Genomic DNA, 24,157 nt, shown 5'->3' with positions numbered 1-24,157 from the left:
ACAAAAACAAAACAATATTTCTTCACAAAAAGATTATAAAGATCCCATAATCCGTCATTTGTCAAAGATTATTATAAGACTTTAAAACCGGTCCAGGCAGGTGATTTAAATATTGAAATTATCCAATAGGTAAAGGTGATCCTGAAAAAAAAAAAAAAAAAAAAAAAAAAAAATTTAAACAGGATACTGCTGTACTGGGAGCTGTGAGTCAGAGAAAGATAGAAAAAAGTTTTGTAAAAAGCCAATCAGATTGGGTTGCATAGATGTTAGTGTCTCACGTCACAATCTTACCTTTTGGAACTAGCCAATGGCCTTATCCTCTTGGGAGACCGACTTAAATCGCATGGGCTGAACCAAATGCAGGTAACCAAGAGAAAAAAAATCCTCAGCGCTTGTCATGGTGTTAGAGTGAAAGGGACCCGAATGTGTGTTTTTTTTTTTTTTTGGTTCATTTACCAGTCAGACCAGAAACTCGGGAAAAGGAACACGCACATGAGTTTGGACCAGGTAGAACATTCGGTCTCGCACTCTTTTCGTATTCTGTTTGAGAACTCTTCTTTTGGTTTTACATTTAATTTCTAGATTTTTCCACCCCCCTTCCCCCGTTCCCCCTTATCACTTGGAAAAAAGGTGACCCTCGTGTTATTTTTTTTGTTTGGTCTGTGCCTGTGATTGTAGTTTTCTGCCCCTTGTGGTCCCCCCTGATGGCTTCGCACAATGATACTGTGGTGGTGTTGTTTGGGGCAACAGCTGGTGCAAATGGGGTTAAACTGGGTTCGGATGAGAGGGAATTAATTCTCTTGGTGTGGCAAATTGTGGATCTGCAGAACAAAAAGGTACGGACCACTTGAGCTGATTCATGATTTTAAAATAATAATAATATGTAATATATAATATAACATTTTAAACATATAAAAGTTTCACAGCACTTTAACACCTATAACCAAAATGTGCCGTTTTGCCGTTCATGCATTATTAGTTTTTCACATTTTGCAACAGGTGCTGGTAAATTCAGTTTAGCTGAAAGATTTCGTTTTGGTTTGTTTTTCTAATGTGGAAATATAATTTGTGTATTTTTATTTAGAATTGTCACGGCTTGCCATCTTTGTTTAATTTTAAGTGGATTGCTGACACAAGCTCCATAAAAAAACAAATCTGTTGGTTAAAAGGTTTCTGTGAAAAGGCATTGAATGTGTACAGCTGTAAAGGGTTTATCGGTTTAGAATTGAACGTTAAGTAAGGTTAGCAACCCCTTGGTTTACAATTAACAACTTTGCTTGCAGCTCGTTTTATTGTGTACATGTTTTATGCATATTTTCGTAGTGGCTTGTGTGGTAAATTAAGTTGACATTTTTCGGTGCTTTAAATAAATGAATAAACACAGGTGAGGCTGTTTTATTTTTCTGTCTGTATATATAAATATCTTCGTTTACAGGTGGGGAAATTACACAGGTGCCTTGTAAAACCCGACAGTCTGGAACTAACAGAGCAGTGTAAAGAAGACACGGCTCTGAATTTGGATGACATTTCTAAAGCCGAGCCTTTAGACGACGTTCTGCAACAGGTGAGTCCACTGCCTCATAATGACTGGGAGAATTATACTGATTGGAGCAAGGCCGCTGGAGCAGAAACTAAGCTAAGCTATTCCTTTTACATTAACAAACGCAGACCCGGGGTAAAGGTGGGGGGTATGAATGGAATACAACCACAGAAACAACTGGAGATGCCCATTAAATTAAAAACAAAACTAAACAAAACAAACACAAAACAGATTAGGAGAATGCATTTTATTCTGCAGTAAATGATACTCGGCAGGGAGGAGCAAGCTTCTTGTTAGAAACATCAAACTTTCTTATGGTTCCACATGTAATGTTTACTCTATTAATGAGTATTGCTGTTGTGACAATGTAGTTTAAATAAGAAGTGAGTATCTTGCCATTGATAGTGTTACTGTAGTCTCTTGCAGCCCGAGGGTGTGATAGATAAATGAATTATTGTCCTCCAAAATTTGGAACTAGGACCAGTTGAGTTGACATTTTTGTAGTTCAGAATTACAGTAATAGCAACAGCATCCGATTTAAACAAACACCTCATGAACTAATTACTGACCAGACTTTATTTGAATAAGAGGAATGAATTGTGTGCCTATAAACAGACTTTTTCTGTAAACACAGGTTCATGAATTTAGTCTGCTTGCTTCACCTTTGGTAAAAGAACTCTTTCAGCACAAAGCAACTTTACCGCATGAATGCCCTTGTACAATTAATTAATTGGCTTATCAAAAAAAAAAAATTATACTGGGGGCGAAAAATCACAATTTGGGCATAGAGCGACGTATTATTATATTAGACTTGTTTACAGTTTTGGGTGGCATTCTCTTTCGTACACTAGTAGCGTGGTCTACAGTGTTGAGTGGCAATCTTTTTTTATTATTTTTATTTATGTATTTATTTGACATCGACAATGTTACATTTTTAACATTATGACATGTCCTAAGATGTATTGCACCTAGATTTGGCTATGAGCTCATTTTCATTGGCAGTCCCTATACTACTAGAGCACCCTGCAGTGTTGAGTGGAGTTGTCATTCCTAGACCTGTACACAAATGTGCACTGTTAAACCAACAGCTGCGCTCTATAACATTTTTATTAATAAGAAAATTCCTCAAATGAATGAAAGCTGTGTGATAAGGACCCGATGTCCTGTTGGTGCCATATTTTATAGGGTTAACTACGTGATTGTTTCACTGTTCCAGTATTGTATAGATCATGAGGTGTGCAGTTTAGAAATGTTTTACAGATCTCCCAAAGGAATACATTTGTGCTTATTTATGGACATTGCTGTTTCAGTTAGTGGGACTGTCTGATTAGTATTTAAAGGGGGGTGTAGCCTACTGCACCATGCCAGGGTTCTTATAAAACAAACACAGGGGGCTAGTTAAAGCTCGTCCCTCTTAATTGAACAGCTCACTGTCCACAGTCGTTTGCAAGACCCCAGAATATGCAATTATCTAGAACAGATCTGTGTGCGCACTATCCCAAGAAGCATGTTTCCTGGGTGTATGCAGTTAGCTGGAATGTGCAGTTACGAGCTGTATAATTAGGCGGAACACTGTTTGTGTCAAATCCATTGTTCTTGGTGCTGGAGATTAGCACCCTAGAAGTTTCCGTCGGTTCAGTAGAACAGTGTTTGTCTTTAAGGAAAGATGTAGGATAAGGATTGTGAATTTGAATTGCCGCATCCGGTTAGTCCGTGGCAATGATGACTCTGGGATACAGATCACCAGCAGGTCCGGTCTTGTCTCTGTTCTCTACTCTGCAGACATCTGGAAGACGGGATGTTTACTTCACAACACGCCCAAACTGTAATTACACGCTAGGCTTTGTAAAGAGAGGGGGAGGGGGGGGGCAGTGTGCGATTGCTTGTACTTCAGTTATCAAATCTAAGTAATATCTCTATCTCTGTTTGAATACCTGGATGGGCAATTGCTGGACAGTGTAGCAGGTATAGTTTCAAATTGATCTTTTTGGTCATCAATCAATCCTTTAATTCAGTTATTGTATCCCTTGCATTTACTGTGGATTGTTTCCTGGACACATCAATCAGTCAATCAATCTTTATTTTATGTAGCGCCGTTCATAATGGACCACCATCACAAAGCACTTTACAAGATGCAGTAACAACAAGAAAATCCATAATACTTTAAATACAGAGAAATGCATAATACATGAAGTGAAAAACAATGCATAATACATTAAATACAGCAAAAAATGCATAATACATGATAATAGCATAATACATGAAATGGTAGCAGCAATACAGCAGCTAATAGCAGATATCAGGCTTAAAGAGCATGGAAAGCAAGAGAGAACAGGTGGGTCTTGAGAGTTGATTTAAAGCGAGCGACGATGGGAGAGACGTGAGCAGCAATCCCAGCTCCTCTCACAATGTTATGGACAACCACACCTCTAAACTTATATCAGGACTTTTTTTTTTAATGATTTTTATCTTGAAATTTAGTGCAGATTTCATTCATTTTTACTCGTCCATATTTAAACCCATTTGCAAATACCTGTGTGTCTAAGCGGACCTGTTTGGTATATCCAAAATAATATTCACATGTTGCTCGGTAGAAAACTGTTCCAGTAGAGAAACTTGTTCAGAATTTTTTGTTTTTTCTTCTCTCTCCAGATTTCGGGTACTAAATGAATGTGATTTCCTCTAAAATTGATACTATTTATAAAAGAAAAAAATAAATAAAGCTGGGAGATTTTATTTTGCTTATTCAATCGTAACCTGGTACTGGCAACATATTTTTTTCCTGGCCAGATCTGTAGTTCAATATTAGAAGCGGTTTGAGTTTTAGATACACACTATATAAATCTACATTTAGTTTTATTCCTGCCTCTTATTTACTGCCGTGACACACACTTCAAGCAGATAGCTGAGGGGGACCTGCTTTGCAGTCAGTGTGTCGGCTATCGGAGGGAAGAGATGCACATGTGAAATAATGAAGACTTGTCACACCTTGTGCAGGCTGTCCTGAAGCAAGTCAAATCATGTTGCTGCTCACTGCAAAAAAAGGGTGATGCCCTTTTAAGTAGCCACCTTGGCTAATTGACTCAAGCATGGGGGTATTGCAGATGATGGGGTGCAACTGGATCACTAGAAATGCTGCCAGAGCTTTTCTTTCATTTCGTGTGTGTGTGTGTGTGTTATCTTGTGCTTGGCGCGCCCCCTCCCTGAAAGTTGGCTGTGTTGTCCAACTGGTTCTGCCTTGCAGTACAAACAGTGTTGAGTAAACAGCCTGATCCAAGAGGTGCAATCGATAGGAATGGGGCTAGGAGTTGCCCTTGGTGGGTATGGAGCAGGGGAACATGACATTTTGCAGTTTTTAAATGAACCACTTTTCTTTTGACCAGTTTTTAGATTTCAAAAGCTTTATGAATTTATTTGTTGGTTCTAAGGTTGGCCTGTTTTATAATTCAATATTTGGTTTTATACTGTGGTTATTTCCCATATAGATTCCCAGAACTGCATGCATCTCTCCCCCCCAATGTCAAACAAGGACTGAACATGTTTATCACTAGAATATTTGTATTATTTTACTAGTTAACATCTTACACACGTACGGTATTGCTTTTTTGTTTGTTTGTTTGTTTGTTTGTTTTACCCTTGCAGTCCCTTTCCTTTGGATTTGAATGAATATAACTTGTACATTTCCTTTCTGATGTTTGTGTGCTTTTTATATTCGAGTCGCTGTGTGGCAGTTGTCTTTTTAAGATGTTTATAGAAGGTGGTTTGTATGTGCCTGTGTGTTTCTACGCAAACACCTTTGCACAAACAGTGTGGCCTTTTATTGTACTGGGACACACGCGAGCAAGCTTATACACGGAGCATGGACACATTCATATTTGAAAATGATATAGTGGATATTTTGAAGTCTGCTTGCTCAAGATGATTGCACTGTCCAAAATTAAATTGCACCTTCAGACTACAGTACTTGGCAAAAAAGCAACCTCTTTCTGTCTGACTAACATATTGTTTCTCAGCCAGCTCCCCCTGGAGGGTGTTTGTTTTTTAGTGCTGTATTTTCTATGACTCGTCACATGTTTGTAGTCGGTGGTTTCATTTTTACTCGGGGAGGTTAGTCTGAATCATGAAGCAACAGCATTTCTCTTCATACATATGGAAGCTGGAATACTGGGATTAAGAATGCAGGGATTTTGAAAACGCAGGATTAATTCCTCTTCAGTTCCATAGTCGCACGTTCAAAATGTTGTCCTAATATCCGCACACACTTTTCCCTTGGCATCATTCTATAGTGTTTGCATACCAGCCTGTTCCCATTGTATTCTGGGTAGGGTTGGAGACCCGTGATGCTGTCTGCAGTTTAGATGGACTGTTTGTTTTATTTTTATATGAATAGGATGCTGTGTGGTCCAGTGGTTAAAGAAAAGGGCTTGTAACCAGGAGGTCCCTGGTTCAAATCCCACCTCAGCCACTGACTCATTGTGTGACCCTGAGCAAGTCACTTAACCTCCTTGTGCTCCGTCTTTCAGATGACATGTAATTGTAAGTGACTCTGCAGCTGATGCATAGTTCACACACCCTAGTTTCTGTAAGTCGCCTTGGATAAAGGCGTCAGCTAAATAAACAAATAATAATAATAATAATTTTCCATCATCATCGTGTCATTTTTTTAGAACAGAAAGAGGTTGTTTAATTATTTTTTCACGCTATTTTGGGGACTCATTTACCATAACATTGTTCCAACTGGGCACAGAAGCTGAGCAGGAAAGCATGTCCAATTTACCAAAACAATCAAACTCTTAACTAACCCCATCTAAAGCAAGTGACTGAAATTTAAAACTGCCGTCATGTGGGGTGTACCTTTTAATGCTGGGTGTGAGGTGATGTTGAATTTGTTTTACATTTAAACACCAACAGTATATTTTAATGTTGTAATAACATACACCTGGCATCTTTTGAACAAGTAGTACAACCGGCTTAAGATGGCAAAATACCAAGGAACACAGGGACCGCAAGAAAGGAGCTGCCATTAGCCAAGTTTAGACTTGGTTTAAAAAAACAAAAAGTCATTCTATAATAGAGACAAATTAGGAATGTGGAAATGTTAGGTGTTCGCTGGAATTTAGTGGAAGGGTTTTTCTGTGAATGTATCTGTATAGTTCCTAGCTTGTCTATTTACAGACACTTGAACCAAGAGAAGAGTCACCGATGTGCTCCCCCTTTGGTGACCAGTTAACCTGGTTATCCCTGCACTCTACAAGCATGCTTTTGCAAACTTCAGTTGTATGTTTTTTGTTGAATAAAGTGTGAAAAATGTATTGAGAGAGGTTCCAATAAAGGACTTCCTATTGACCAAAATATACAAGTGTCTGGTCTGGGGAGTCCCGCTTAAAGGTGGCTGTATCGACCTTTAAATTCATTCATTCAGGCTGGTTTCACAGACCCCGTTAGCACTAATCTTGGACTAGCTCATTTTATTTTAGGTTGTCAGGACGTTGTTTATTTAAGTGCACACTGTGTTGCCTGTTTGCGAGGCCCTGCTTTTTAATCGCACAGTTTTGTAAATGTGTTTAAGTGTGTGAGGTGGTCCTTGAATTGTCCTCCTTTGTGAATGTAGCACAAGTGTCTAAGTGTAAATGGACCGGTTTAGCTTACTGCAGTTGAGCAGCTTTACTGGACCACCATACTATCTTGTCAATGGTACATTTTGCATAAGGCTCATAAATTACAATATTTTGGATTCCGCTCTTCTTTGACATTGGAAGTAATTGAGTGGCTCTTGCAAGACTGTTGAAGATGAGTGAGGTCATCTTCAATCCACCTGCTTCGCTTCACAGCATGTTGCAGTTAATCATCTTTTCACCAGCGTGTCTTTACAGTGAATCGTGAGAACTGTTTGACTTCTTAGACTGTGTTTTCTATTGTCCAACCATCTTTGTAATGAATGGTTTTGTATGGGCTGTACAATGTTTGATAGACTCGTGTAGAGTTCCTGACTTAATCGCCAGCCCCCCATACTTCAATGAAATTGAAGCCATTGGCGCACCATGGTCTGCGGTGGATGTGACTAAGCAAAGGGACCACAATGTTTCTGCCTGCTGTCGTGTGAACTCGGGTCACCATTTGATGAAAGACTTGGCTGTAGAACATGTGGTAAGCCTAAACAACATTGCATTGAATTTCCAGTGGAAGCTTGGGAGGAATGGAATAAATCTTGGAAGAGATAGCAAGGATTGTCATGTTAGCACACAGATCAATCCACAAAAGATTCTGTTAAAACTCTGCACAAAGGTGCTTTTTTTAAAACTGAATACTGAGAATGCAGCAGCAATGTCAAGAATCCATGATGCAGTACCAGCAATTCAAAAAGGGCTTCCAAATAATACATAACAAATGTGTAGTGTGGAACAGAAACACAAGGATTGAAATAAAGGCATTTCCATGGGGGGAGGAGGGATCAAACACTCTCAGTTGTGTTCTCAATTGGTGTAGATTTGTGGCTACCTTCATGTTGGTTTGTTATTTTGTGTATGCAAGGTGCCACTTTGCTTTGTATTTCTTGCTGGATTTCTTTTTCTGAAAGTGTTCCATGAACCCAGTAACCCCCGCTGAAGGTGACAGAGAACAGACAGATAGCTGACTGCTAAACACTGGACACTGCAAGAGGCACGGCCCATTCCCTGAAGTGTTTTTTTTTTCTGATTGCTATCTGTTCTGTTGTGTGTAATCTGCACCTACCCGCATGTCTCACCTTCCTCCCGGGGGCGATCCCAGATCCTGCTGATTTGAACTTGTCCGCCCGCTTCATTTTTCTTGCGCAAACAGAAACCAGTCAGACCAGCTTTTCTGCTTGTTGCTAAGCTGGTAGTAAAACTTGTGTTTGGATAGCTTCGCTAACTCTGAATAATGTTGATGATATCTCCTGCACTTCAGAAAAACAAGTACTGCTTGTCGGTGTTATTTTTTTATTTTAATTTCTCACCCAATTCCTTAGTGTCTGTTTTTGTACTAAAGGGTCTATCTCTACTCTCCGCAGTTTCACCAGTCCGTGTCGAGCGAGCTGAAGCTCCTGGGTAGGAGCTCCTTTACACTCTGCACAGACGGGCCCTTGCTTATCAGACAGGTCTTCCATCCAGAGGCCTCCAACAAGGTACGAGGTGGGAGCCAGGCTGGCGGCATTAACACACATTTATAAGAGAAAATGGAGCAAAGCAGAGAAATATTTTGCATATTATGTTATTTTCTTTGTCATCTGTTTTACAAGCACCCCTGTGGTCTTGGTAGAGCTTGCAGACATGTCTCTTCTCAAGTCATCTGGTACACCAGAGTTTTAACCTGTAAGCTGAGGGAACATGGGTCCACTTTGTGGCTTGGAACTTGGTTTCATGAGACTAGGTTTCGGGCTATTGCATGGCACACCAGGGGAGACTTGGGGTTTGATACAACAAAGTTGCCTCAAACTAGGTCTCAAGCCACTATTCCTGAAAAAGTGCCCTGGTGTTCCCTCAGCTTTAACCTGCCCTCTCCTGTAACACCCTGCCCCTAGTGCATGGTTAAAATGACATTTATGTTCTGAGTGGTATCTGTCACTGATGTATTCTTCCATCTCTCTCTCTCTCTCTCTCTCCTCCCCCCCCTCCCCACAGAATCTGGTCCTGCCAGATTGTTTTTATTCCTTTGTTGACCTGCGGAAGGAGCTTCACAAATGTTGTCCCAACTCCGGCTCTGCACAGGATCACACCCTTTCCTCCATGGCAGAATGTATCCTTTGTGTTCTCATCCCCAAGGCAATCTGAGCCTTTCCAGGATCATCCAATAAGAAGATAATTCCTCCTAAAGCCATGAGATCAGATATAAAGAGTTAACGTTGTGCATTAAAGCACCTGGGGTACAAGGAGTTCTTAGAGTGGAGCGGAGCCTGCTTTCAAATCCCAGCCTGCCCACAGAATTACTCCAGGACCCCAGGCTAGTCACCAGACCCCTCCACATGCCTGTGTATTTAACTCGCTTTTGGCTGAGGTCCCTGTCAGTGCCTGCAGGATTAGTCATTTTGATGTGCACTCTCGTGGCTCGAAAGGTTACCGGGTCACAGCCGTCTGTCTGTTCTGAGTTTTTTCTTTAACTTCAGATGTTCAGATTTAAACATCCCTACAGAAAACACAGAGACAAGCGCAGGGGTCTGGGAGGTGAAAACTATGGCAGCAGTCGTTTTACGACTTCTTTCTGAACCACACAGTAAGTCTTTTTAAAATTGCCCAATAGTTCTGTCTTAATTTAGAAATATTTAAAAAAAGAATTAATAAAGTGTAGTTTAATGGCAAACGTTTTGAGTAGAAGCTTTTCTTGATTTCTGGTTGAAACCCTTGCCATGGAAATACATTTTCTTGTAGAATTTCTAAATGTAGCACTATTGAGTGTTTTAATAGTACTAGGTAATTTGGACGCTTGAAACGCGCTCTTTCTGTTGCCTCTCAGTCTGAAGATATGTTTATTGCAGTGACTCATGGCAGTGCAAGTAATGCCTTGCAATGACATTGCCATTTTCCTGGGGGGGGGGGGGTATTGCTTGTTTTATTATCCTAGAAGCGCCATGGACTGCTTGGCCTTGGCGCACTCTGTGATAACAGTTCCAATTTGAAGAAAACAACTGCCCCAGCACAGATAAAACACGAGGCATGTAATCTCCTGTGTGTCTGAGGCAGCAAACTAAATCTGGTAATAAAGGAACTTCTAGCTAGCTAGTTTGTACAATAAGTCTTTGTATTTAAACACAACCCTTTAAAAAAAAAAAATAAGTAATTGGGTTTCTTCTTTACGATACGTTGAACATCCAACTTTCAAACGTGACCGTCTGTACAGTTTTTTAAACTACGCTGTATGAATTGGTATTCACATGCCAAACTGAAGATCCTTCTAACAGCCCTGGTGTGTCAACTCCGTGCCTTACCGTTGCAGATCACAAATTCACAGACTTTGAGACCGTGAAGTGCAAGTTTGAAACCGGCGCCTGGTGAGTGTTGTCTACGAATCTTCTCTGCAGACGTAGGAATAGCTTTGTATTTGATCAAAAGTAGTAAAAACAAAAGATGAACTTTCTCTTCGTGTGATACGTAATGTAGCAAGTACTTTCCTTTTAAACTTCTACTTTCTTTATATTCGCAAGATCCTTCATTGAAGACTTTGGTTGCTTGGTGTAAAGGGATTTTGTAAAGCTAGTGTGGCTGCTGTCTGATTCCCTTGTGGTGTATACTGCTGTCCTGTGACAGTCGTCTGGCCTGGCCTGGCCCAGGGAGTACCTGACAGTTTGTGTTCATCTTACAGCAGGAAGTCGGAGGCTGTGGACAGCGAGACAGTGATCCGAGCCAGGGGACTCCCGTGGCAGTCTTCAGACCAGGACATTGCCAGGTTCTTCAAAGGGCTCAACATCGCCAAGTGAGTGTGCGATGGGCAGGGCATTCCCCTCACACCTCGCTGCCTGCTTTTGAGCTTGGGAAAACTCTGATTTGAGTGTCGCTTGATCCAAGCTCTCCTTTCTCTCTCTCTCTTTCCCCACTCTCCTGAGATCTTGCACACATTAAAGAAAAAGCATGGGTTCAAACAAGCTTCGATATAAAATAAACGTGCAGCAAAGTTAAACGCAAATCTCCTTGCGCGCTGTGCGCCATGTTTCTGTTGATCTTTGCTTCTTAACTCCAGTGCGCTTACGACCACCTCTGAGGTTCCAGATGCTGTATCCCAGCAGTGATTGCTCCACCAGGATTACCTGAGGATGAGGTTCCCTGGCTGGCTGAGCTCTTGCAGGGGCAGGGTCCCCTGGCTGGGACAGTCCTCTCTGGTTTTCATGCTCTTGTCTCTTGCAGGGGCGGGGTGGCGCTGTGCCTCAATGCACAGGGCAGGCGGAACGGAGAGGCACTTGTTCGGTTTGTCAGTCCGGAGCACAGAGACCTGGCCCTGGAGAGACACAAGCATCACATGGGCAGCCGGTATATAGAGGTGAGTGAAGGGGACAGCACAGCTATAGTTTAGTAACAATGCCCCCAGATTGTGGAACTCCTTGCCCTTTTCTATGAAAGATGCTGTGTCCGTCAATATTTAAGTCAGGATTAAAGACTTGCTTTTGTAGTTTAGCCTTTTTTAACCTGACTTACAAATATAATTGTTTTTTATTGCCAAGGATCAAAACTAATTTTAGTTTTGCACTTCACAGGTTTATAAAGCTACAGGAGAGGAATTTCTGAAAATAGCAGGTGGTGAGTTGCCTCTGTTTTGCAGTAGAAATATAAATAAGTTGTAATTAATGTTGGATTACAGATCCATATACATGATCAATACACTTCCATTTATTACATTACATCATACAGCATTGCTTTTATCATCTGTTAGATGGTCATTACCTGTCAGTTAAACAGGAAGGGATGGATTGCTGTATCTGGGGGAAGTACAGTAAAGGCAGTTATTGTGTGCTTTATAAGGGCTTCAGTTCCTTTGCCAGGCGTACATCCCTAAACAGTCATATTCATGAACGAAAGATTGGGAGTTTACTCACCATCCTGACATACCTTAGAAACACAGCCTCTATTACAGCACTCTGTTTGTAAAGGTACAGCTTCCATTCCCTGGTTCCTAGCCAGCGACCGATGATGACAACAAAAGCTAAGGGTATTGAACGTAACTTGCTATGAGTCAACCTCCCGTGCACTACCTTATCTGGATATGGGATCTCTTGCTATGCGGGTATTGGGAATACAGTTCCAAGTCGTGCATGTGAGTCAGCAAACCACATGTGTTTCTCTGAGTACTACTACGCGGGGGTCGGGGGGGGGGGGGTATTCTGAACGCTTGCTGCAGAAATCAAGTTGTTGTGGGGATTGAATTCAGTATAACTGAGGCCACATTGTCGGCATACAACAATGAGGATCCTCGGAAGGGTGGCACAAAGCAACTGCTGCTACACTGGAGAGTTTTGCCTTGTGATCCTAAGCACCTCCCTCTGTGTGTGTGTGTGTCTCTCTCTCTCTCTCTCAGGCACTTCCAATGAAGTCGCCCAGTTCCTGTCAAAGGAGAACCAGGTGATCATCCGCATGCGCGGGCTGCCCTTCACCGCCACCGCGGAGGAGGTGCTCAGCTTCCTGGGTCCAGACTGCCCTGTGACGGACGACAAGGAGGGGCTGCTCTTCGTCAAGTACCCTGATGGGAGGCCCACGGGGGACGCCTTTGTGCTGTTTGCCTGCGAGGAGTATGCTCAGAACGCCATCAAGAAGCACAGGGAGATCCTGGGCAAGCGCTACATAGAGCTGTTCCGCAGCACTGCGGCAGAGGTGCAGCAGGTAGTGGAGCGTTTCACCTCCTCCTGAGGTCCATTTAAGTTGTCAACTAGACAAAATTACAATTTTACGCTGGCTAATACTGTAATGAAGTTGTGCTGTAATGTCTATCTCCTCTCTCTCTCGCTCTCTCTCCTCTCTCTCTCTCTCTCTCCCCCTCCCCCTCGCTCTCGCTCTCTCTCTCTCTCTCTGGTGCAGGTGTTGAACCGGTACATGTCCACACCTCTGATCTCCACACTGCCACCCCCCATGCTGCCGGTGATCCCCCAGCCCTTCATCATGACGGGGCCGGCACGGGACTGCGTGCGGCTCAGGGGCCTCCCCTACACCGCCACCATCGAGGACATCCTGGAGTTCATGGCCGAGTTCACAGTGGACATCAAGCCCCACGGCGTCCACATGGTCCTCAACCAGCAGGTGAGCATCCCAGACAGTGCCTACTGCATAGCGGTTTGACCCATTCCAGGTTTTACTATGACCTTGATTAGCCACAGTGTATAGGTAACAAGCTCCGGTGTGTCTTGGTAGTCCTAGTAAAATCAGAAATGGATCATGCAATAGGAGTCTTCTTTCCATCCCAGACAACTCTGTTCAGGGCAGTCTGTGCACTTTGTGCATGTGTAATCTGTACATCACATTTGAGTTAACATCTAGAGAACCGATTGTGATGAAACTTGTTTAGGTCATTGTTTTAATTCTTGAGGGAATCTGAATACTTTTATGCATATGTGTGGCACACATTTTAACCTAGATGCTTCTTTTACACATGTATGCCAGACACTTTTGAGTATAGAAATCTGGCTTTTTTGGATGAAGCTTTTCATACGTGTTTTAAAGTGGCAGTCTCCTGTCTCGTGCCAGGGTCGCCCATCCGGGGATGCCTTCATTCAGATGAACTCCGCGGAGCGCTCCTTCCTGGTGGCTCAGAAGTGCCACAAAAAGATGATGAAGGACCGCTACGTGGAGGTGTTCCAGTGCTCCGGGGAGGAGATGAGTTTTGTTTTAATGGGTGGCACTTTAAACCGTAGTGGCTTGTCCCCACCGCCATGTAAGTTACCATGTAAGTGTGAAGAGTTGCCGCTCTTCCTTCGCTGCTAAGGGGTGTTCTGCTTAGAAGGGGCTGGAGCTCTGTGACCTTTCCCCTTTGCACTGGATCAGTAATACTGAGGTTGATTTGAGGGGGTGAACGGTGGGGGCTCCTCAATGAAATGAACACACATTCGGGGGATTTCTCTCTAGGGTGTTTTATCTGTCTATAAAGATCTTTGCCTTGTTGGGGAGGAAGTGGTAAAAATCAACACTGTTTGTTTAGCATAAAAGGATAAAAAAAAAATACTGCATCAACATCATATTTAATCTGTATTTGCAACTATTGTAATTTTTTGCTAAGTTACAGAGTTAGTCCACCAGGTGTGGTCACCCTAGGAAGACAACCTGAAACACTAGATTGCTTTCTTAGTTAAGATTTGTGCGCTTTGCTTTAGCGAGGGTTCTGATCTGTAGGTGGCATGATGAGAGATGCCCTCTCCTGTTCACAAGGAAGGTAGCTGTTCTGTGTTCATCTCTCTCCTCTTGCAGGCCTCTCCCCCCCTGGCTACGCTTTCCAGACCGCTGCCGCAGTGATCCCCGAAGCAGCTCTTTACCAGCCTCAAGCCCTGCTGGCCTCTCCCAGGACCCCCCAGCACCCTGCCCCCGCAGCGCCCCCTGCTATCACTTACTACTCTACGCAGGCCCACGCGCACGCCCACGCCCAGGCCCAGGCCCAGGCCCAGGCACAGGCCCAGCTCTACATGAACATGAGCATGAACATGAACTACACTGCATACTACCCGAGGTGAGCTCCCACTAGAGTCAGATCATGGAACAGGTGCTGGTCCTTTCTCCCCTTCTCATCCTGCAGTTGTATTAGATGAAACTTAGTTATTATTAATGTTTATATGGCCTGCAGAGGGGAATTCTGTAATGTTGTCAATCCATAATCTTTTAATCTAAATGTATTTGTCCCTATATTCATAGCAGAAAGACTTGCCAGGCTGTACTTCACATACATTCAAAGTCATGATAATTCTGATTCATTCATAAGTCCAAGATGTTGAAATCCTTTATATTCCCCATTCTAACTCCCTGTATCTCTGCCCCTCCACAGCCCCCCTGTCTCTCCCACCACCGTGGGTTACTTTGCTGGTCCACACGGCTCCATGGTTGCTGCCCAGGCCTCCCCCAGCGCCATGCTGCCCCAGCCGGGAGCCCTGGTACGAATGCAGGGGCTTCCCTACAACACCGGCGTCAAGGAGATCCTCAGCTTCTTCCAGGGATACCAGGTCAGTGCTGCACATTGACTCCAGGCTTGACATTGACTTGAAGCTTCACAACCCCACAGTGGACCACAAGCACGAGACCTGGCATAGAGGGAAGGTGTCCTAACCAAGTCCTGTTCTTCCTTGTGCTGCCTTCCCTCTTGCTGGCTGTGTTTGAATGAGTGCTCCCTTCGCCTCTGTATTGAGAGGCTGCAGCTGCTGGAGGTGCAGCATTGTGTGTAAATAGAGACTGCGACGTGGGTGGTTCTGTCCTAAGCATTGTCCAGAAATGTGTCGTTTTGATGTCCGATTTCTGTTTTGGATGTTGCCTGGGCATCGTCGTTCTCCAGATCTCAGTCTTGCTTCATATGATGGGAACATGATTTCATTTAGATTGGATGGCTCATTACATTCACATGCTGAATGTTACACCTGTGGATGATGCATCTTGTGTGGAGGGGTGACTGGGTTTGAGAGCACCATGTCTGCTTCATGCAGGAGAGATGGGACACGTGTTAGCATTAGGATCAGTCTACAGTTACAGAAACGCAAATCTATATATATATATATATATATATGTGTGTGTGTGTGTGTGTGTGTGTGTGTGTGTGCGTTTTTTTCTCTATAATAAAGTAAAATGTGTGATTTTGGCAAAACTTGGGCTGAAGAAGCATTGCCAGTTTTGGTAACAAAACCATTCACAAAAACATTTCACAAACAAAACACAAAAATCAAATCAAAATTATTTTTGGCAGATCGTACCATCTTAACAAGTTAATATAAAGATTATTTTATTTTTAAATGCTGTGTCTGTTCAATTTATTATTTAAAGTATTCATCTTAACTTTTTGTGTTTATTTTCATTTTATTTATTTTTTATTTGGGAGATTTTTAAAATGCCATATTTGTGTTGACTGTTGCATATGTATCACACTTGTACTGTAGTATGCACCCGATGACTACAACAGCCTTATTCAGATGAACGATCAAGCAAGGAGCTTGTTACAACCTCCCAAAGAGTGGGTCTGTTTGTAATTGCCCCGCCTTTCGTTAATCCGAGAAGGTAAGACCAAGCATGAGCTGAGCCGGACTGACTGCAGAGTAATCCGATGGGAGTTTCTGGGGGTGGTGTTTCTGAAGATAGCCCTGATCTTCTGCAAATCCTTTTCCTACCTTGCTTGTTTGGGAATGGTTTTCATCTTCCTTGCTCTCGTTTGAATCGGCTAACTTGGTTGAGGTTGTGGTAGCCATCATGATTAACACTTTCGATGAGGGATCTCTAGCCTTCAGTGTGGGTGGACCCTCTGGTGGTAGAGTGTGACTTGAATCTGTGTGCACTGTGGAACCTGGCTGCATCATGAAGGCAGGCTGGGGGGCTGTGTGGGTGTGCCGGCTGCATTACCAGCATCTGTCACAAACCACTATTAAAAGCAGGTCTGAATCAACCTTTTCTATTTTTATCTTCATCATTTTAATTTGCTTTCTTGCATCAGAAAAATGATCAAATTCTACCAGTAGTCTTATTTATTAAAGCAGTTTTTCAGATGCTTTTTTCTTGACCAAAACTCTTGGCACCACGCTTTAAATGTCAGCCAGGCTGCAATGTGCAAGTCTATATTGTATGATTCTGTCACACTCCAGTTTTCCATTGCACAAGTTATGTTTCATTATTATTTGGCCCAGAAGGTTGGAGATCACTCACTTGATATGCTTAGAATTTCTAGAACGGTGGAGGAAATGTCCGAAGTCTGATTTGTGTTCGCGAGGACAAGCCCTCCTTGCAAGGTGTCTTACATGAGATATAACAATTGTTACAACGTGTTTTACTGTCACTATTGCTGTTGGTAGTACAGGTTTGAAGTATGTAATAAACTGTAATGTGGACCTGGTTTCTACATGCATGTCTGATGGAGACTGTGTGTGTAATTTTTACTATCTAGATCTGTCTGAACCAGTGGAGGCTATATGCACACTGTATAGCAAGTGGATTGAGTGGAAATCATCACATGTCAGAATGGAACCCGGGTCCCTAAAAATAAACCATGCCAGAAAGCAGAGTGGCTCATTTGAAGCTGGGTACCGTTGCTGAGTGTTCTGTGTCCTCTCTCGTTGCAGCTCCACCCAGACTCTGTTCTCGTGCTTTACAACTTCAGCGGCCAGTGCAGCGGGGAGGCGTTGGTGACTTTTCCGAATGTTGACACGGCGAAGCAAGCCGTGGCCGAGAGATCGGAGCGGACCCTGGCAGGTCGCTACATCAACCTCTTTGTGGTGTAATCTGAGGAGGAGGAGGAGGAGGAGGAGGAGGAGGAGGAGGAGGAGGAGGAGGGGGGGGGCAAGCGAAAGGGCTGACAAAATGGAGCACTGTGTAATGGATTTTCTTTTTTTTTTTTTTGATTTCCTCAAAGTGCCTTGGAATCTGGGGACTTCTGTTCAGATTTCTTACTTAAATGGTTTTTTTAGCAGTAGAAGAGATGAGAAAAAAATGTACAATAAATAAATCTCAGGTAGCTGCTGTCTTGGTGCATGGTGCACTGACCACTGCACTGCAGCCTGGTGCCAGACATGTTCACACCAAACCAGCATGTGTTTGTGTTCATGACTGGGCCTGCGCTTGACGCTGGGAGGCTGGGTGGTAATGATTAGAACTAATATAATGAGAGATCCTGCTCTAGTTAAAGCAGAAACCTAAACCTGATCAAAGGAGAGCCACTCTGTGTGCAGCACATATTGATTTGTATTTTTTATTTTTTTTTGCAAAGCAGTTGGGAGCCCAGCAGAATCTTTGTTTAAAAACACAAAGGAGTTGTCAGAACAAAATGTCAATGAAACCATTTCTAATGTCCACAAAGAAAATGTTGGGCTGTTCCGGTCAATCATCTAAAGTGCTGGTGTGCGTCACTGCCATAATGCCATAACAAAGCTTCTACTTCACCTGCCAACCTGAGTTCATGACCAAAGATCCTGAAAAGTGGCACAAAAAAAATGAATTAAAAAAAAAAAAAAAAAAAGATTATATATACTTTTTATAAGTTGTATTTTATTTAAGAATATGATCTTTAAAACCAATAGTAGGCAATGTTAGTTTGGGCCACATTTAAAATAAACTAATACCTTTTATTTTAAAGCAATTATTTTGAAACTGAATTTTTTGCCTTTGTCTACTACTTAAAGCAATGGGTGGGTGCCCTGCAGTGCTTCAGGAATCTGAAGAGTACTCCTGGAGAGTATGTTACCGTTTTATTTTGCCCCCTCCACCAGCCCCCCTGCCACCATACAGTTTCAGGGTGCATTATTCCTTATTCCTCTTTGTCTTTAGTTTTGATATTTTTTAGAGACGCCACTGCAGTCTTTTTTCCAGATTGTAGTCTCTCTCTCTCTCTGGATCAAGTGTCGTGGTTCCTCTACTGCCCTCTAGTGTAGGAGAATTGGAATTGCCCACCCAACCCAGCAGCACCAACAGTTGCTCTGGGAGAGCCTACCTGTACTTGCTGTTCCAAATCTCAATCCAATAAAACACTTCTTGGTGTGTGTTCTGTACACAGAACTGTTTTTGCTGTTGATTTACTTTGTGGTCTGTAATGTGCATGCAAAGTGTTCACACTGTTAAGCCGAGTCTGTGTATTCCTGAAGGGGGAGGTGCCTGTTTTCAGTTATTGTGCCTGCTGGAGCATGCCTAATGTAGATTGTTTCTTGTATATGTCTATAAGCTGTATGAATGTGTGTTTTACATGATCTGGTTCCATGTGTGAATGGCCTCTGCAGTCTGAGCACTCATCCCTCATGCCTTAATTAAACACAGTGCAATACCAGCAGAACAAAGTGGAAAAGATCCTTGTTGGAGGTTAAGAGCTGTATATTTTGTTACTTTTTTTTTTGTTTTAATACAAGTTTGAAACTTGATGGATTTAGAAAGATATGTATGCATCTTATATTAATAAAACAATAAATGAAAAAGATACACAGCTTCTGCGTTCATTATCCTCTTGCACATTTTAATTAATGGGCTGATATTCTGCTTTTAACAGGGGTGCGAATCGGTTTGTAAGTTTAGCACTAGAGAGCCTACTGGTGCTAAATTATCAAGCCCCCCCCTCTTGCAACTTCCCACACGACACACCACCTCTCCTGTGCATGTGGTTGAGTGTGGGGTGTCTACTGGCTGCCAGCAGCTCCGACAGGACAGCCTTGTTTCACACTGATCATAAGGTACATTAATCAACTATTTGAAAATAAAGAATCAGACGGATTTTAACCCAGTACTCCAAGGAGAACAGCACAGTATGCAAGTGAATTAGCCCACTGTGCCATCTCACTTCAAGGGAAAAGCCTCCTCTATCATTGTCTATATAATGTAGTTCTTTCAAGTACCACATGAGGCAGAATTGATAATCCCTAATTTTCCCCAATATTGTTTAATTTACCTTATAGACCTATAAGGTTTGGCTTTGAATCCAGTTTGTCACACATTAAACCAAGTTGAGAATCACAAAATGTAATAAAGCTTTCACATAGCAGGTGAGCCACCTGGCTGGCTGGCTGGCTAGCTCTGTTGGTAGAGCATAGGCCCTGGCTCCCAGGTTGGTGGGTTAGGGGCATGTGTTTTCCTTTCATTTTCAAAGAGTTTGCCCTTTTTGAATTGGTTTTTACAAACCGGGTGTCAGTGGTCAAGTATAAAAATAATAATATAAAGAGGTTGATATAAGATTGTATATGCAATGCTAGATTCTCACAGTGGAACAAAGTGGTGCAGTGGGATCATTCAGTAGCATGCTGTGCTGTTTCTCTTTGAGGGACTGGATTCAAATGCTGATGATTCCTTCCTTCATTTTTAAAGAATTGGTTAATTGACCTTATAAAGTCCTGTGGGAGCTGGTGGTGCAGTGGGCTAATCCCATGGCCTTCTCTCCCTAAAGACAGTGGTTCAAATTTATTTGTACTTTATAATGTTCCCCAGTGTTCTGAAAAAAAGACACAAATTATAAGATGTTACTGTACAAAACAGATTTGTAGTGAATTTTTATAGGTAGAGAGTCAACTACAGCATGCATGAGGCACAAATGCGTAATGGAGTTCACCTTGAACAATCACAAGGAGGCAATTGGATTCAGTACCTTATTAACCTGACCAGTATTGTCTATAGTGATCACTTTGTCCCCCCACATATGGACAAAGAATAATAGGTGAGAGGGACTTAAATAAAGCAAATCTGACTCGACCAGGCAGAGCGCATTGCAAAAGAGATTTTAAAACTGAATATCTGCCTCATTAAAGTACAGTACATTAAAAGAGCATTTTACAGCAGTTCCACTCCATCGCAAGGGAAATCATTTTCACAGAGCCTGGATCTAAACGTCTAACACAGTGTTGTGAGAAGTTTTTATTTCACATGCCCCTTGGCAAAGTCAAAACTTTGAAGAAAAGAAGAGACCATATTTAGATATGTGCTAAGGGGAAAAATGACAAGTACAGTAATTAAAGTTGTCATCAAACACTCTCCAACATCCACTTTTAATACTTTATGTAGGGAAACTAATGTTTACTACATTTTATAGCATTGGAATCCTTTTTATATGTACAGTATGTAAAAAAATTAAATTGCATCTAATACAACAGCATCTGATGCTAACATTTAAAAACAATTACATATGTTGTGTATTCGCTGTGCAAAACATCCCCTTAAAATGATATAACCACCTGGCATTTAATTAACTGCAGGAAACAAAGTAGAATTGTAACTTTGCCTTGAAGCAAGAGATAATAAACACTCAGAGAGTTCTGCAGTTTGAGTTTTATTTTTACACTACAAATTAAGAGCCTAAAATGCAAAGTATTCCCTTTGTATATCTTCAAATAGCACTGCAATCTTAATTACAAAACGTTAAAATACAAAATGTACATGAAATTACAATACAAGGCTCTGTAAACATCAGCTAAACAGTTATCTTAACCTGTATTTATCTTCCTGTTTTTACAAAATGTATATATATATATATATATATATATATATATATATATATATATATATATATATATAGATATATATATATAGATATATATATTTTTAATTATCATTTTCATGTAATGATCCCCCCCCCCCACTCCCTCTCTGGAAACTTTAAAAATGACATCCGTCTTGGAGTATCAAAAATATACTTTTAAAGCTGTATTCATACTAGGAAGTAAAACTTGTATTGTTTTCTTTCTTTTCTTAAATCTTTGGTTATAAAAGATGGCAGGTCCATTGTCACAATAAAGGGAGTTGGGGCACATTTGACATGGTTTTAATTCCCCAAGTTGCAGGTTTCACACTAATCACTTAACGTTAACCAGTTTATTTTTTCCGTTTCTACCTGGTCCTGTTTTCATCATAGATCTCCCTTACGAACAATCATCAAGCTTACTTACAATTTACTTAATTCATGTTTGTTTTTTTTGTTTTTTTCTTAAACTTTACAAGTGTTAAGTCTTTACTACTTTTTTTTCTTCACTGTTGGCCAGGAAAAAACACACAGGGCATATACACACAGCGCATCAGATTACTAGGGATTAAAAAATATACTATATCTAAGTGGTAAAAAAAAAAAAAAAAAAAGTATATATATATATATATACTTTTTTTTTTTTTTTTTTTTTAAATGGATGCCAACAATATGCCAAATATCACAATTTGGTTTTGTGAATTTCAGTTTGCATAGCCCAATACTTTATGTGCTTCTCCACCACTGAAATTAAAACAGGAGTTAACAGTCTTGTATCTACAAATTAGCATGAACACAATAATTAATTTTTTAAAAGTCTATTAAGACCCTTGTATTGAATTATTTACAAGGCAGATACACAGAAAAAAAATGCTTATAATTATTATTTAAAACCACAGCTACAGATTTAAGAATTCTTTGTAATATATTAAAAGCAACATTAACAGCTTCTAAAGTCTCTAGGCATCAAGGGTTTTGAAAGGCATCAGAAAGGTTTTTGTGCATAGCGTTTATTTTATTTTTATCTTTTCTTGATTGTACGGGCATCAATACTCTAGTACAGTACTGCACTACCACCACTCAATTCCAGAGGATTTGCAAAGAGAACTAAGGAGTGGTTGCACCAGCCATTTTTACAAAGCACACACATGCAAAAACAGATTTCAATAGATTTCAATAAAACGAATGAGGCAGGAGATCAATCTAAACCTGCATAGATCTGGTATTTAATAATCCCTGAACACATTATGCAACAATGAAAAATATTTTTCTTAAAATACACGAAGTAAAAAAAAAAAAAAAAAAAAAAAAAAAAGTGAAACCAGAATGCATGCAAAGGGGTCTATTTATAAACATATTCTTTTTTTTAAATTGTCAAGAAAACAGTACATATAGTAACATATTGTCTTGAGGTTTCAGCAACTAATAATTTAAAAAACATTATTGGCATTTAATAATTATTTAAACAGAATTAAATCGGCAAACTTCTAAAAAAATTATTGCAAATTGTACCGTAAGTTACCACAAGTCACAGAAGTGGCATGGGGTTATGCAACTCATATATACAATTTCCACCCTGGGGACTTTGATCCTTGTACTTTTAAAAAAAAATATTGTTCATGTATTTTTAAAAAATAATAATCAAAATGTTGCTTATACCATTCTGCCTGTATCATTGTGTTCAAAATTCATAACAGGCATTTTTACAATAGTTATATATATATATATATATATATATATTTAACTTAAAAGGCACATTAAAAAAGTTCCTGTTAACCAGGATACATATTGCATGGCTTAGATCGATCTAATATTACAGGTAATAAAAATGCAAAATCGAGGGAATATATAAAAACAGCAAAATGACTGCTGTTAAGACCTCAAAAATGGCTTAGAATAGAATAGTAATTCTACCTCTACCCCTCTCTGTACCTCTGAAATGATCTGGGGATAAATCGGTTACTGCTTTGTTTGTTTTTTTGTTTCATTTTTTTGTTTGTGTTTTGCTTGTTTTATCCTGCATGGCTGTTTTAGTCTGTAAAATGATTCTGGGCACCCAGTGCAAACATGCATTACACGCGGTAGTAGCAGTGACCAACACACTTCATAAGAACTTTAAAATCCTCTGCAAACTAGTTTTGAAAACTATCCAAGAATGGCTTTAACTAAATCTACTATAAAATGTAACATTTCTTTTCAAAGCTTCCTTCTGTATATTTATAAGGCATTTGTGCTACCTGAAGTACAGAAAAAACAAAAAATCTACAGATTAAAAAAACCTTAATCCTGGAATGTTGCATTTTACAAATCCCAACACATTTCCAAGATGGAATGGTGTAGCCCTCCCCCCTGACCCTCCAAAAAAAAAAAAAAAAAAAGGTAAATGACGTGCAGCTCTACATTTGGCTTTGCTGTCTGTTAAAACTAGAATTATAATTTTTTTTTATTTGCAATATGGGACATCTTTGTTGGTGTGTTGACTAAGGCTGGGAGGTTCCTCAAGTCTCAAACTCTCTCCTGTGCAGATGTTTAAAAAGTCAACAAAATCCAGCCCAAGTAGTTCATTACAGCCATTCTCTTACTGCTGGTGTAGAGAATCAACACACTGGAGGCATTAACCTAAACCCCCTGCTACATGTAAATGTTTGTAAGACTTCTAACAGACAGCCTAGCTGAAGCAAGTTTGTAAAGCACTCTTACCATATACAGTAGGCTACTTTAACATGACTAGATTAGAAAAAGCACCCCACCCACCCAAATGTACACATATTAACACATCATATGAAAACTAACAAACGTGTTGCTTCTCAGTACTTTCACAAAACTTAAAAGCATTGAAATGACTTGATCATATATATATATATATATATATATATATATATATATATATATATATATATATATATATATATATATATACACACATACATATATATATATATATATATACACATACATACACACACATATATGTATATATATATTTTTTACACACACACACAATAATAATAATAAAAAAGAAGA

At 40.6% G+C, this 24,157-nt stretch overlaps 1 protein-coding gene across 6 annotated transcripts; it reads left to right on the top strand.

The window, feature by feature from the left end:
• The first annotated feature begins 280 nt into the window (after positions 1–280).
• Positions 281–19,111, top strand: esrp2 (epithelial splicing regulatory protein 2). Of its 6 annotated transcripts, none has more exons than XM_058992857.1 (17): positions 281–363; positions 679–836; positions 1,436–1,564; positions 8,571–8,684; positions 9,181–9,295; positions 9,671–9,769; positions 10,490–10,544; positions 10,856–10,966; positions 11,395–11,527; positions 11,742–11,784; positions 12,560–12,861; positions 13,057–13,275; positions 13,720–13,918; positions 14,437–14,692; positions 15,005–15,179; positions 17,271–17,448; positions 17,484–19,111. In XM_058992857.1, the coding sequence occupies exons 2-16, from the start codon at positions 705–707 to the stop codon at positions 17,427–17,429; spliced, it is 2,241 nt and encodes a 746-aa protein (XP_058848840.1). In that variant the 5' UTR covers positions 281–363; positions 679–704; the 3' UTR covers positions 17,430–17,448; positions 17,484–19,111. The 6 variants fall into 6 exon arrangements, with proteins under 6 accessions (XP_058848840.1, XP_058848839.1, XP_058848842.1 ...); XM_058992856.1 differs by lacking the exon at positions 281–363 and adding an exon at positions 371–507; XM_058992859.1 differs by lacking the exons at positions 281–363; positions 679–836 and adding an exon at positions 371–507.
• The last annotated feature ends 5,046 nt before the right edge of the window (positions 19,112–24,157 follow it).

This window comes from Acipenser ruthenus, chromosome 19 (assembly GCF_902713425.1).
Source record: "Acipenser ruthenus chromosome 19, fAciRut3.2 maternal haplotype, whole genome shotgun sequence".
Taxonomy (NCBI): Eukaryota; Metazoa; Chordata; class Actinopteri; order Acipenseriformes; family Acipenseridae; genus Acipenser; species Acipenser ruthenus.
This window is presented reverse-complemented; position numbering and strand designations above follow the sequence as displayed.

What these genes read in the sequence shown, in the direction of transcription:
- esrp2 (XM_058992857.1), top strand. Translation starts at nt 705, where the DNA reads ATGGCTTCGCACAATGATACTGTGGTGGTGTTGTTTGGGGCAACAGCT. An exon ending in AAGTTTGAAACCGGCGCCTG is followed by an intron (nt 10,545 to 10,855) that starts GTGAGTGTTGTC and finishes TTCATCTTACAG; the next exon opens with CAGGAAGTCGGAGGCTGTGG. An exon ending in AAAGGGCTCAACATCGCCAA is followed by an intron (nt 10,967 to 11,394) that starts GTGAGTGTGCGA and finishes TGTCTCTTGCAG; the next exon opens with GGGCGGGGTGGCGCTGTGCC.